Source organism: Gymnogyps californianus, chromosome 1, assembly GCF_018139145.2.
Source record: "Gymnogyps californianus isolate 813 chromosome 1, ASM1813914v2, whole genome shotgun sequence".
NCBI classification, from domain to species: Eukaryota; Metazoa; Chordata; class Aves; order Accipitriformes; family Cathartidae; genus Gymnogyps; species Gymnogyps californianus.
In genome coordinates this window covers 144,324,066-144,337,380 of record NC_059471.1, presented here as the reverse complement: position 1 = coordinate 144,337,380, position 13,315 = coordinate 144,324,066, and the positions used below count along the sequence as shown (strand labels likewise).

General features: G+C 40.5%; 1 protein-coding gene across 1 annotated transcript in view; it reads left to right on the top strand.

Moving 5' to 3' along the window:
• ST8SIA1 (ST8 alpha-N-acetyl-neuraminide alpha-2,8-sialyltransferase 1) overlaps positions 1-13,315 on the top strand; it is a 129,425-nt gene that overhangs the window by 30,451 nt on the left and 85,659 nt on the right. The window contains exon 2 of the mRNA XM_050902045.1: positions 3,970-4,114. Coding sequence (XP_050758002.1) covers positions 3,970-4,114 — 145 coding nt within the window. The remainder of the gene's footprint in view (positions 1-3,969; positions 4,115-13,315) is intronic.

The following is a 13,315-nucleotide window of genomic DNA, read 5'->3' as shown; positions in this document are numbered from 1 at the left end:
GGAAGTAGGGATTTGTCCCTTAAGTGCTCTCAGATCTGAGGGCTCCCAGTGCCTTTGCAATACCAATATTCAAGTTGTTTAATTCCTCTCATATACAGGTCTCCTCTGAATTGGAGATGACTTTGAGTCAAAGGTATATTATTTATGTCCTGCAAGTGAAGGAATGCTTACAGTGAATTGAAATCCTTGGCTAAAAGCTGCTGCAGTTTTGCAAATTCTATCATAATATTTTAGCTGTACATTTTAATAAAGCTCAGCAAATCAGTTCAGACTCCCTGATCCTGCAAAGTACCATGCTTTAGGTTTGCCTTTGAATCCATCCTGCTTTTTAATGCACGTTTTCCTATGGAGCTTTTCTCACTTTGTAATTTTGGGATTTGGATCAGAAAGAGAGACTGAATAATGTGAGACTTCTAATAATTATTCTTTTCTGACAGAAAGCACATCTGAGTGCACAAGATTTTTGTGCTAATACATACAGATGCATACTTGAACTAGTGGCCTGCCTATCTGTGGACCTTCCAGGAGGCACCTGCTGCTTTTCATAATAGATTTATTAATGAAGGATTCAATGGGAACTGGAAGAATGCATTTTTTGGGAGGGGAAAGAGTAGGTATATATATCTAGTCTAATAGATGGGGGGGAGGGGGAGGAACCGTACAAATTGCTGTTCCTTAGCTCATCAGTTTACCCTGGCTAAGGAAAGATTCATTAATACAAAACATTCCCTAGATATTTTTCCACTGAGTTATCTGTTATTTTTGTGCTTCTTGCTCAGACCAGACTTCCAGAGAAGGTATGAGTTGCAGGATTTCACTTGGAAATTTTAATTTTGTTATACAGTTGTATAACAAACAACTATATGTAGAGTTGAGGCTCCAGCTGATCTTGGATTACCTTATGCTTTCTTGAAAAAGTTGCCATGGGGATAGAAAATACAAAGAAAAGGAGGGGAAAGATAGGCAAAAATTTTCTTTCCACTTGACAGAGAGAGAAATAATTTTCCAAAGGCTGCAAACTGGAGTTTGTGAACAGCCAGAAAAATATCCACTCTCAAATCTTTTATTTGGAACAATATTCCATGCCTGTCTTAAACTGTTTTGCAAAGGTTATTTTGTGAGAGATTTCAAATTTCCTCTAGTTTGATTTTCACAGTTCTGTGGTGAAGGCTTTATTTGGGCATCGGCAGGAGCATGATGTGAAGCCTTTCTGTGGTGGGTATAGGTAGACCCATTGGTGTTTCTAGGAATGGAAATTGCCGCTCTGGCTGACACATTGCTCTGTTCTGCTCAGAGGGAAGCAAACCAGTTCTGCAACGGGCAGCCTAAGGGAAAACAGTTCCAGAATCACAGAACCGCTGAGGTGGGAAGGGGCCTCGAATGATCACCTGGTCCAACCTTTCATGGGAAATGGAGCCGAGAAGAGATTGTCTAGCGCCTTGTCCAATTGCGTCTTCAAAACCTCCAGCGATGGGGACTCCACCACATCCCTGGGGAAGTTGTTCCAGGGAATGATTGTTCTCACTGTAAAAAAATTTCTTTCTTATATCAAGGCGAAACCTCTCCCACTACAACTTGTACCCATTGCCCCTTGTCTTCTCCATGTGGCTCCTTGTGAAGAGAGAGCCTCCATCCTCTTTGTTGACTGCCCTTCAAGTAATGGAAAACTGTGAGGAGGTCCCCCCTGAGTCTTGTCTTCTCCAGGGAGAAAAGACCTAACTTCTTAAGTCCTTCCTCATAGGGCAGGTTTTCCAGCCCTTTGATCATCGTCCTCGCCCTCCTTTGGACCCTCTCCAGTCTGTCTGCATCTTTCTTGAATTGTGGGGTCTAGAACTGGACACAGTTTGTCCTAGAGTTTATTAATTTGGGCTTGACTTATGCACCCGAGCACAGTGATTTACATCTTTTCTGAAATACTTACTTATACAGATGGAGGAGTTCAGGTGTGTACGGAGAAAACACACAGAAACAAGTTAGTGCTTGTAGCACTTCAGTCTGAGCAGCAGCATGCTCTGCAGTCATGAGCCCTGTACCCTCACAATGTAAGGTCTGGATGTGTGGTGGAACCTCATGCTCTGCAGTGCAGCACTGTGGGGTCAAATGGACAAAATATCGAAATTTTGAGCCATGAAGCACCCTGTCATAAGCTTCTGATTGAGTCTTCGTAAAAATCACTCACCTCTTTGGCTGCCTGTGGGGACAGAGGGGCTGCTCAGCCTATTGCAGGGGGAGAGCTTACCTTGCGGCTCTTCGTCGAAGCTGACTCTTGACTTACAATGAAGTGTGATATCCAGTTACCTTGTGTAATTTGCTTCCTTTTAACAGTTTAATCTGCCTGCATGTTGTGTGCAAAGGCTACTCTCAGGTACCTGTTTTAGGAGAGGGGTGGACCTCCTGCCCTCAATCCAGCTTCCCCGTGCTTGCGTCCTTGCTGTCCCTTGAGAGCCTTCCTCCATGCGAGGAAGTGTCCCAGGGGCCTGGGGTATCGGTGGGGGCAGCGCTGCCCTGGAGCTGAACCAGAGCAAGTCACTGCACTTCCCCAGCGGGGAAAGCTAATGAATAGCGCTGACACCCCTAGGTTTTCTGTTTGCCATGCAACATTTTCAAGCTGTTTCCTCTTCTGCTAAAATTACAACAAACCCACTCTACAGTTTTCATCAAATTTTCAGTTAAAGTATATATGGAAAATGGTATTCACACGGTTGCAGAAAACTATTAACTTATGGCAAAATCAGTTTTTGATAGGGGAAAATAGTGATTTTTTTTTTTTTTTAATATCGATTTTTAGAGAAGAAAAGTAGCTGTAAAACTTAAAAAAAATGCTAAAAAAGTTTAAACATTTCTGTGAATGGTTTTGAATAAAATCTCCTCTTTCACAGAGGAGAACAGCTATGTCAAGCAATTTAGTAGTCACTAATAACTAATGTTTTTCTGCCTGCCACTTGCAGCTCTTATGCAGGCACTGGAAATGGCATCAGACTCTTTAGGATTCCCTTTAAAATAAATGAGGAATGTATATAATAATATATTAATATACTGTAATGGCATAATTCTACAATGTATATTTTACATACATCTATTATATATAAAAACTAATATGAGTGTCACCCTTCCTATAGAGAGCTACTCCCATGCAGGCTTCGGAAAGATAGGACATTCCTGCCCTGCAGATGTCTAGAGCTTTTCATCATTCTGTATTTTAGGATATTAATTGGTGAGTTTGCTGTGATACAGAATTTTTGCTCAATGCAACCTTCAACCACCTCACCAGCTCTCAAATTTCTACTCAAGCTGAGTAATAAGTATTTTGGGGAAATGAATGTGTAAGAGGATATGCAGTTTCAGTGAGGAAACAAGAAGTATAATATCCACTATGTGTGTGTGTGTATATATATATCTCTCAATCATACTGGGATGACTCAAGTTGGACTTCAGTTAGAGGGCAGGCTCTAATACTGCTGTGAATGTAGCACAAGGATATTTAGTAACTGGAGAGAGATGCCAAATTTTTCCATACTTAAGTTATATAACTGTGGGGTTTTAGGAGGCCTGCTCTTCATGAATAAGGTTTGGTACTGAATTTTCATATACCTTGGATTTAATTTTCAAAGGAGCTTCTCTGATTTCTGTATGTGTTGGAGACCAGCTTTTTATTCATTAGAATGGGTCGTAAAGGATGGAGTTTCTTTTGCTGAATCTTGGTTCTATTTCTATGCCACTCAAAAGTGAATGGAAGTTTAAATTTTTTACTGTCTATTTCTAAGATTTTCTGAAATAAAATCAGGTTTTCTGGCCCTTATGTAAGTAGCAAAAGAGTCACCCATGGTTCATCCGCTGACTGGGAAGATGAATGGCTTGCTTTGGAGCATCTGAGAGCAGCAGGATCTCAAGTGTGAGGTGAGGTCGTTAGAGAAGGTGTGCCAAGGCTCTAATTAACATGGCTCTTTCTTGTTTGGTTGCCTTCACTAGGAAACTGCTGGAAGAATGCTGTGACCCCGGGCAGCTCTTTGCTATGACAAAACTGAACTCCCCGATGGGAAAGAACCTCTGGTTTGATGGGGAATTTTTATATTCTGTCACTATTGACAACGCAACTTACTCTCTCTTCCCACAGGTTAGTAACCTTTTTTTTCTTTCCACTTTAAGTGTTAATATACTAAATGGTAACATGGTACCAATGAGTATAAATAGGCTAAACACTCGTTAAGAAATTGTATCTTCATTTCTCAATACAAAACAGTCTCCTCTGCTTTTTTACTTCTATATTCTGAAAATTATAAAATGTTTGTATGCATGTTAATATTTCCCTGGCCACTTTTCAGGTGTGCGGATGTACACAAGGGATGAGATTGGGCCACCCGTCTTGATTTTTAAAATGCTAAGTTCTGGCTATTTTAAGAAAGTGATTTCTGCATTTCAGTCAGTGATCATGCTCTACTGGGAGCCCGATCCCTCGTCTAGGATTGCTTCAGTTCAGATCTGTTTAGCTAAGATGTGACAGTGCTTTGTGTGAAGGCATCCAAGTTACTTTCAAGTTAATGAAGCTTATTGATGGCAAGCAATGTGAGCCCAATAACAGAAGCCAACAACTTGACTTTGTCGACTCTTGCTGTGTTTTGAATATTAGAAGTGGTTTGTTGTTGTTCAGCAAAGGTGTTTTGGGTTAAGTGCAGGGTTTTCGAGTGCTGGGAATTTGTAATACTGATCTAGACTTCTTGTATTTTTAATTAATATGTGAACTGATGTTAAATAATGAGTTTATTATATCGAATTTTGTATGTGGAAGGAGAGATGTTCTATGTGGCTACACATTTAAAGAAAGCCAAACATCTGGACTTATTGATTGATTTACATGTTACTTTATTTTCTCAAATTAAAGGCATAGGTATTTATTAAGCCTTCTAGTCAGTGTTGAGTCATTCACACCAGGCTTTTCATTTGTTGCTGTTTCAGTTAAACATGTAGCAGAGTTCTTACTTGTTGAACTGATCCTGCAAATAAAACATCAAAAAGGTTATTTATTTCTTTTTTTAAAAAAAGTAGTTTCCAGATCTCAACAACAGAGTTATGACTTCGAATGAGTTTCTTTTAGTGGAGAAAGAGTGAGGGGAAACTGCAGTGTAGGGAACAGGAGAGGGGAACAGCCACTCTGTGTTTAGATGTGATCCGGAGGAGGGATGTTACTGCTGTGTCTTGTTTAGGCTGCCAGTCCGCTGTCTTGTCACTCAGCTGTGCCTGTTGCGATGAACTGGTTAATGGACCTCTGCCTCCCTCAAGCTGCTCCCCAGCTGCTGTGTCCCTGCAAGCTCAACAAAGAAGTAGATGCTGAAAGGTGCATGGCGAGTGTTTTTTTTCCTGCAGTACAGCTGGAAAGGGGCTGCCCGGCTGGAGTGAATTTCTCTCCCTGCCTTTGAGACTGGTAGAAAGTTTATGGTGTGTTGCAGAGTAGCAGCTGTAAATCTTTTTTATGATGATTAGTATGATTTGTTGCTGCAATATTGCACCGTTTATTGGAGAAAAATGAAATCCTTGGCAGAGCTGCGAACTTTGTACCACACAATGATATTGGCAGCAACTGCTCAAAATGTGTACATTCTTTCCAACGTTTCAGAAAAGCCCCACCTGGGCTGGCACAGGGAGGTCACTGTTTTGTGATGGATTTGGCATTTCTTTGGATTAAAACCTAGCACTCTGCCGGGCCACAGTGGTGTCCTACCTCCTCACAGAAAAGAGCAGAGTACTGGATGGGCTCCTTCAGAGAGATAAATGCTGGTTAGAGAGGAATCACGGTCTCAGGAACTCCAGTGGTTCCCAGGCTCCCAAGCCCTATCCTCAAAGTTTATCAGTTGGCTGGATCGAGAACAAGGATCTGGGAAGCCCTGGAGAGACAAACTGCTGAGGGACAACATGAGCTAAGAAGTTGGGTGTCCCTTAGACTTGCTAAGCAGGCTGCGAAGAGGATGGCTAGATGCTGTTGTAGCGGTGGTGATGCAAAAGGTGAATTTTTATGATATTCCAACCCTAAAGCAATGCTAGAGAGCAGCTCTAGGACCGGTGCCAGAAATGCTATTCCTTTAATGAATTGATGGGCAGTTCATTTCTGACAAGTGCTACTCACTACTACTCCCTCTTTTCTTGCAAGTACCGCTGCCTCTAACTTGATGTGTTATTCCTATGTATTTTGCCCAGAGGAATTTTGTAAACCTTTATCAGATGAAATCCTGCTAGGCTTAAAAGCTTAGGAAGATTTATTTGCAGTAAATTCTTAAACGAAGTATTTTTCTACTTCTCTCTTTGTTTCAAGAAAAATACTCACCTAAATTTTTCAGGCTTCTACTTTGAAGGATGGTGTCCATTAGCTTGCTAGCAACTGGAAAGCGATTTTTGTGAAGATGAATATTCCTTTCAAAAGTATCCAGAAGCTTAAAACCACTCATAAAATATGGCTAATGCTCTGAAATGCTCAGGGGATGTAACAGGAATGTAAAGGGCCGCAGCTATGTTGATATAATCGAAAAAATATTTCCTCCAGAATAAATAAAAAAGGCTCCATCCACATCAGTCTGCTGGGCTTAAGCCATTTTGTGCTTGCAGAAGATTTCTCAGTCCTGAACCAGTTATTAACTTATAGGATAAAGTAACTCAAAACTAAATGGGAAACTTGCTATATTTTATGGCATAGAATAAGCTGGCTATGCATCAATGGAGACTTATACAGAAATAATGTAAGTATGTCAGAACTTAGTATGTAAAATGTCACTTATTTGTGAATGTGAACAATAGAAAATAGAATATTTTTTCTTCTGAGTAATCTGTAGATAAAGTTCTTACAGCTGGTTCAACATTTTCTGATGGAGTGCTTTTCCAATAAAAATGCTATTTCATCAAAATATAAATTTAGTATCAGTTCATTGGTTTTTCAATTTTTCTTTGAAGTGAAAAGGTTAAAAGGTTTTGGTGGTGTTATGACATTTCATTTTACCATTTTTTGAATGTAATATTTCAACTGTTTTTTTTTTATGAGCTCCATTGCTAGCTTTTTTTTTCCTCAGACTTTGCTTGATTATATTCCTCCTCCTTTTATTTTTTTAAAGTTTTTGATTGGCCAAGGGAGAAATTTGCAAAAGAAAAAAGCTTTTATGTGGAAATAGCCGTTCAGCGTTTCATTTCAGTTTATGAGAACAAAATTTGAAGTTGCAGAGTTTTGCGTGAACCAACAATTCCAGCTGGTGGAAGTGGCTCCTCTTACTCTCCCCCTCTCCCAGTGTCATTTCCCCCCTGATTTCTAGAACTAAGTTTTTTTGAAACAGAAATGAAACATTACACAGACTGCACCATCTTTCCCATCCTGGAGAGAAACTGCTAGTGGGTCATTGTCAATACCTAATGGTTGGGAGAAGACGTGGGGCAGGACGTGGCTCATCACAGAAGATGGCCTAGCGTGCAGTGAGGGCGGGCATCCCACCTACATCTCATCTCCCAACACGTACTATGATGGCATTGCCTGGAGCTGTTGGATAACAGAGTGTAATTTCAATTAAAATCAGACATTTCTTGACAGCAGCTTTGTTGTATTACTTGCTGTGTTCTACAGCATTATTTCCCACTCTTAGGAGACAAAAAGTGTAGAGTCTGCATATAACTGTAACTGTAGTTTAATATTAACAACGAGAGGTTATTCCTCCTGCGTACCTACCACTTTTGTAAAGCTTTTTGTGTAGACTTGAAATTTCAATATTAGCCAGGAATTTTGATACGTATCTGGAGGCACTGAGAGTTCAGAGATGCAGGTGACCCTACTACAGTCGATGGATGGATGAACCCCTGAATAGCCGGACTGCCATGTCTCAGGTTGGCCACTGAAGGCCATGGGTAACTTGTAAATGTATCTTCTTTCCACTGTAGTCCAACTATTATACAGAAAATGGAACCATGTGTTGGTGAGTGTTCAGGAGTCCTGTCCCTGACAGGACAGAGACACACACCCTCCTTGCTTTTCAGCCTGGAAGTTTAGCCATGCAACTCTGGTCCTGTTGCATTGTATTGAGGCACAACAGAAGGCATGACTAGCATTTTGCACTCTTTACTGTCTGACTAGAATGGAAGAAACCAGGCTTCCATATATTCCTGCAGTAATTTTTAGATGCTATGAGTAAATGTGATGTAACCACAGGATTAGCTGGAATGTAACTCAAAACCATGTGAGAGAAACATGAACTAACACTCATCTGCTTTTGAGTTAGAGAATAAAACAAGCCCCAGTTTCAAACGTTTTCTGAAATAATTTTGCACTCCTTCCTGTCTTTTTCTTCCTCAGAGTTTCAAAAGCAAATTTCAGACTATCTTTACCATTAGAGGAGAAAAATCCCTCACCCCAATATTTAGCTGTTTATGCAAATAATTGATTTTTGTTGCTTGTTGGCAAAAGCTTATAGCAAGGAAGAACTGAGGTGGATTTCTGAGGTCTCCTTTCCCCTTCCCCCAAAAGGTTAAAGAAATAGTTAAATCAAATGGAACTTTTCACTCTGCCAGGTAAAGTATTATTTTGGAGGGTAGAGGAGTGAATACATTTCAAAAGAAATTTCAAATGTTAAGCTTCAACTTTTTAGTTTGACAAAATAAAATAACTCATTGAAAAAATTTCTGGTTTTATTGTATTTTACCTGAAGTAGTTAGACACATCTGGTACCAGTAAATTATTTAAAATTACTAAAATATGATTCCCCAGCTGCTGAAATCCCTTCTAAAGTTTCAACTGCAAAATGCTGTCAGCTAGAAGAATGGCTACTTGCAATGAGCTTCTCATGAATAGTCATCACAAATGGTGTTTGAGAAATCCAAAGGAAATAGCTTCAAGCCACAAATAAATTTGAGAAAGCTGGCAGCTGTTTCTGGATACCTTGTGATCAGGAGGAAGGCAGTATTTTTCAAATTATTAATTAGAGTTTAAATTCTTGTCCTGAATATAAAGGCAGGGAAAAAGTTAATCACTCTACTTGTAAGTGTAAGATGGAGACATTCTCTCACATTTTCTGGGTTATCCGGATGAATGTTTTATTGGGTAACAGTGAGTGATTTTATGATTGTACTGTGTGATTTGTGGTTTTCATTCAGGATACCTGTTAGATTCTGGGAGCTTGCTTAATTTTTCTTGGTTGCTCACAACATTCCTCATTTGGCCAGAGATTTTATCGCATCCTTCTCTGATGCTGGTACTTGTGCTGTGTCAAAGCAAATTCCCTGGTCTTACAGTTATAGCCTGCAGCTAGTAGAATAATTTGTAATTATTTCAGGGAAATAATTCAGATTTGGAAAGGGAGTTTGGTGTAGAGTCTGCAGGCTTGTCCCCTTTTTGCATGATGAGGATTACAGGAAAAACATACTCATCCTGAGGAAGAAAATGGCAGTTTGATTCAAGTAAAAGGGGGAGGCTAGGAGCAGCAAGTACTGGGAAGGGTTAGGTGGGAGCACGGCTGCTGTGCAGACGCAGGGTGGAATGTGAAGCTACAGCTGTATAAAGAATGTGAACCCGATTAAGAGGACAATGTTAACTTGCTTAGGGCAAACACTATGTGTTGTTTGGACCGATTTTAGACCCAGGTAATCCAAAAATTGTTTATAAAATGGGAAACCACCTGAAGTGAAGGGGGTTAGGATTTGATGGACTGCAGTGTTGCCAGGAGGCATGAATTATTGCCTTTGGTGTTGACTTTGGAAGCGCTCTGTTAATTTTTGCTGCCAGTCTAACTTACCGAAGTACTCTGTTCTCAGTAAAGCTCTGTAATTAATAGCTGCTTGGAGAAATACATTGAAATATTGGCTGTCATATGTGTCCTGATTCTTGATGTCTTGGGTAGGGGCATGAAGTGCCTGCAGACCTAACATTTACTGAGCAACTCTGATATTTACTTCCATAAATTCTACTGTCTAAATAGTACCTCCCTGACTTCTTTTGAGTTGTATTTAATTAGGATTTGGGGGAATTTCTTGGTGCTGTCCCTTTTCTTTTCTTCCTTTTTTTTTCTTCTCTTTTTCTTTATCTTTTTTCTCCCCAAGCATGCTGTAATGCAAACCATGTTCTCGATTGGGGCTACATATATTTATTCAAAATGAAAATGTAATAAGCATTAATTATTGCAAACAAGGAAAACATATTGTATGCTAAAAGGCAAAGAGGTAGTTATATCTTGTGAAGTGACATCTGCATGTTAGGAATGCAGTTAAAAAGAGATCTTCTGAATTATTCAAGCAATTGTATGATATAGTACCTTTCATAAACTGGGACATGAAATACTATCTGTAGTGACCTGACAAATTGTGCTCTTTTGGAGCATGAGTCTTTCCTTCAGTCCTGGATAATCTCTAGCCATTGGCATCAGGGTGACTGAGATAAAAAATCTGGCTTAATATTTAGTTAAGTGAAACCCCTACCCTCACTTTGATTCCATACTGACTAATTAAGAACTGTGTAATTGGACCATTTTGTGCAGCCTGTTAGCAAAGCTGGAGTAGGGCATCATCTGTTCTATCTGGTCAGTTAAGCAAAAGCCGTAGTCCATCTGAAACTACTCCATATAGACAAGATGCAAACATGCCTGATGGTGAAAATCAAATTTATGCTAAAAAGACTGAGGTGCAATGTGTACAGTTTGAAGTAATTAACTAGAGGATGGGCAACAGGCTCTTGTTGAAGTGAGTTAAAACAGACCAAGGAGTGGCTTTCTGTCCCTGTTGATCATCGGATGTGTGCTTTGGTCTCTCTGGGCTTGCTAAAATGTCTTCAGCCAAGCTGCTTAGCCAGGCTGTCTGTGGTGAGCCTGATTTTCTGGAGTTTATCTGCAATAATGCACACGCCGAATTGGCTTTATCTTAGTCAGTGCAAATACATAAATAGATGCTGACCTTTCCAAATGTAGCAGAGAGGAAGGGAAGGACTAGATCTGGCTGCCAAGCGTCAGTTTGGCCCGCAGGCAGAGAAAGAGGAATGGCTGCCCTAACTCAACCTTTCTGTTTCAAATCTAAAGTGACTGAGCATCAATCACTCTCTTTCCTAGGTAACGCAAGAGCTGATCCAAGCACACGCCAGCGCCTTTGCCAGACAGACCCTTATGCCCTTGGGCATTCAAAAAACCCCACAGATCAATCGCACCTCTGTTTGGGATTTTGGGGATAGGAGGGTGTGGAAGAGCAAATGTGGTCCATCTTCTGCATTGTGATGGATACTGAGCAGTACTAAAAGAAGTATAAAACCCTGCGGAATTGTTGTGGAGCCACCTAAGACAGAAGGAACATGCGGTATTTTCAAGAGGATAATTCAGCCATGAGGGTGCTGCAGCTTGGAGTGATTTTTATATTTGGAAAATGCTTCAAAGAGCATATTTATTCATTTCTATTGCTACCCAGGGCTGTACAGTTACTGACTGGTAAAACGCAAGCCTGTGCATGGACCAGCTGCTGAGTGTAAAGAGGCCATGGCAGGGCTGGAAACACGGGCAAGGCTGAGTGATGTGGTGGTGGTGTGCTGTCCCAGGGAGGGAGGGGGACACTATGGAAGGGCATCTGCTGGCAGAGGCAGGGACGATCTTGTGGCACTGCACGCTTGCGCACGTTTCTACTCATTAGCTGCACAACCAAAATTTTCTACCTCAAGTAACATTTTTGATGGTACCTAGAAGTCACAAGCACAGATGTTATGCTGTGGGATTGTAAAGTACAGAGCAAAAAGGCGGAACCCGAAGAGGAAGTGGGCAGCGCTGGCAAAGATGGCTAGAGAGCCTCTACTACTGCCCTGGGAATTTTATGGGCTTTTTAGTCAATGTTCATCTGCTTTATGGGGACATAAACTGCCTGCTTTAGAAGCAAGAAATGTTGTAAGCAGAAGAATAATTAAAGGAAGTGGTCACAGATGAGAAGCTATAGGAACAGCAAACTTCTGATGGCTACGAGTAACTACAGGGCATATGAGCTGCCTGGCTGAGGGTATAAAAATAGAAATAAGAGTGGGTTCTAGTCTGCCCAAAGGCAACACAGTTAGATTTGTTTTGTTTGGTTTATTGTAGCTTTATATAACTGATAAGATGCTAAAAGGCCGTTCTTTCTCCATGCAGGGTTTTTTCTGGCAGTGAACTCGTTTATATACCAAGACTTCCACCTACAGGTGCAATGAGACCTTTGCTTCTTTGGAAGTCAGTGTCTAAATCTTGAATAAGCTTTATCCTTTATATCCTGGCCACCTGTTAGCATTTCTTATTATTTATGAATTTTATTATTAAAAGTCATCTTGTTCAGTTTATAGACTTTTTACTGTATATGTGACTATATCTTTGAATTATTCAGTGATCAGATTGCATTACGTTAATTTGCTGTATTCAGTAGATAGCTTTTTTGGTGAGATACTTCTAAAATAGGCTTAATACCAGTACTGGCTTCTTTGAGGCTTAGGTTTGGTTCCATTTCATGCCTGGCACTTAGCACCTAGCAGAAGAATGAGTAGGAATTGATGAGGTATTACATACTTCTATTTTTCATACAGTTGTTTGGTTTCTTGATATGGCTCATGTAAATTTTACTGGAGTGTGGCAGCATATCAGATTGTGTTCAGAAAGTATTTCATCTGCAGCAAGGATGTAGCCCCCCTCTTCTCCCAGGTATTCCTAAATACAGGTGGAAGCGTGGCTTAGCAGAGTCTGCAGGCTTGAAGAAAGTCAAGGAAGGTTACACCACTGCAGAAGCTATTAAGAAGGGGTAGCATTGTTACAAATCTTGTAGGAGGATTATATAGTGACTTTCAAGAGACCCTTTATGTCTTCTTGCTTAGGGGGGAGTGTAAGCCCAGCTTTACATTTAATGAGAAATCTGCCGCATTACAGTTCAGGAATTGACTTATGTAGCCAGGCATGGTTGATTTAGAGTCCTTATAACCTGATATGGCACGGAGGGGAAGGGCTGTGATTCTCTTCTGGAACAACTTTTATCATCTGAGTGGCTCCCATGAGGCAGGCATTGGCTTCCAAATGATGTTTTGGGCATTGGGAAAATAACACAGTAGTGGTTTTCTTACATCAGGATGCACTGGATAAATCCTGTGATGCTGGACATGCAGATGAAGTACTGTTTAATTTGCTGTTGCTCAGATCAAGAATCTAGGCTGTTTTTTCCTTCTTGATCAACAGAGCTGATGCTTTTTCAGAGTCTTTAAGGAGAAATTTGACAACTAAATCTGTGCTGCAGATTGTGTACTGGCCAATAACTACCAATCTGAGGTGACTGTTTTGTGTGTGGCGGCTAAAGGGGTAGTCTGTAGTGGCAGGGAAAG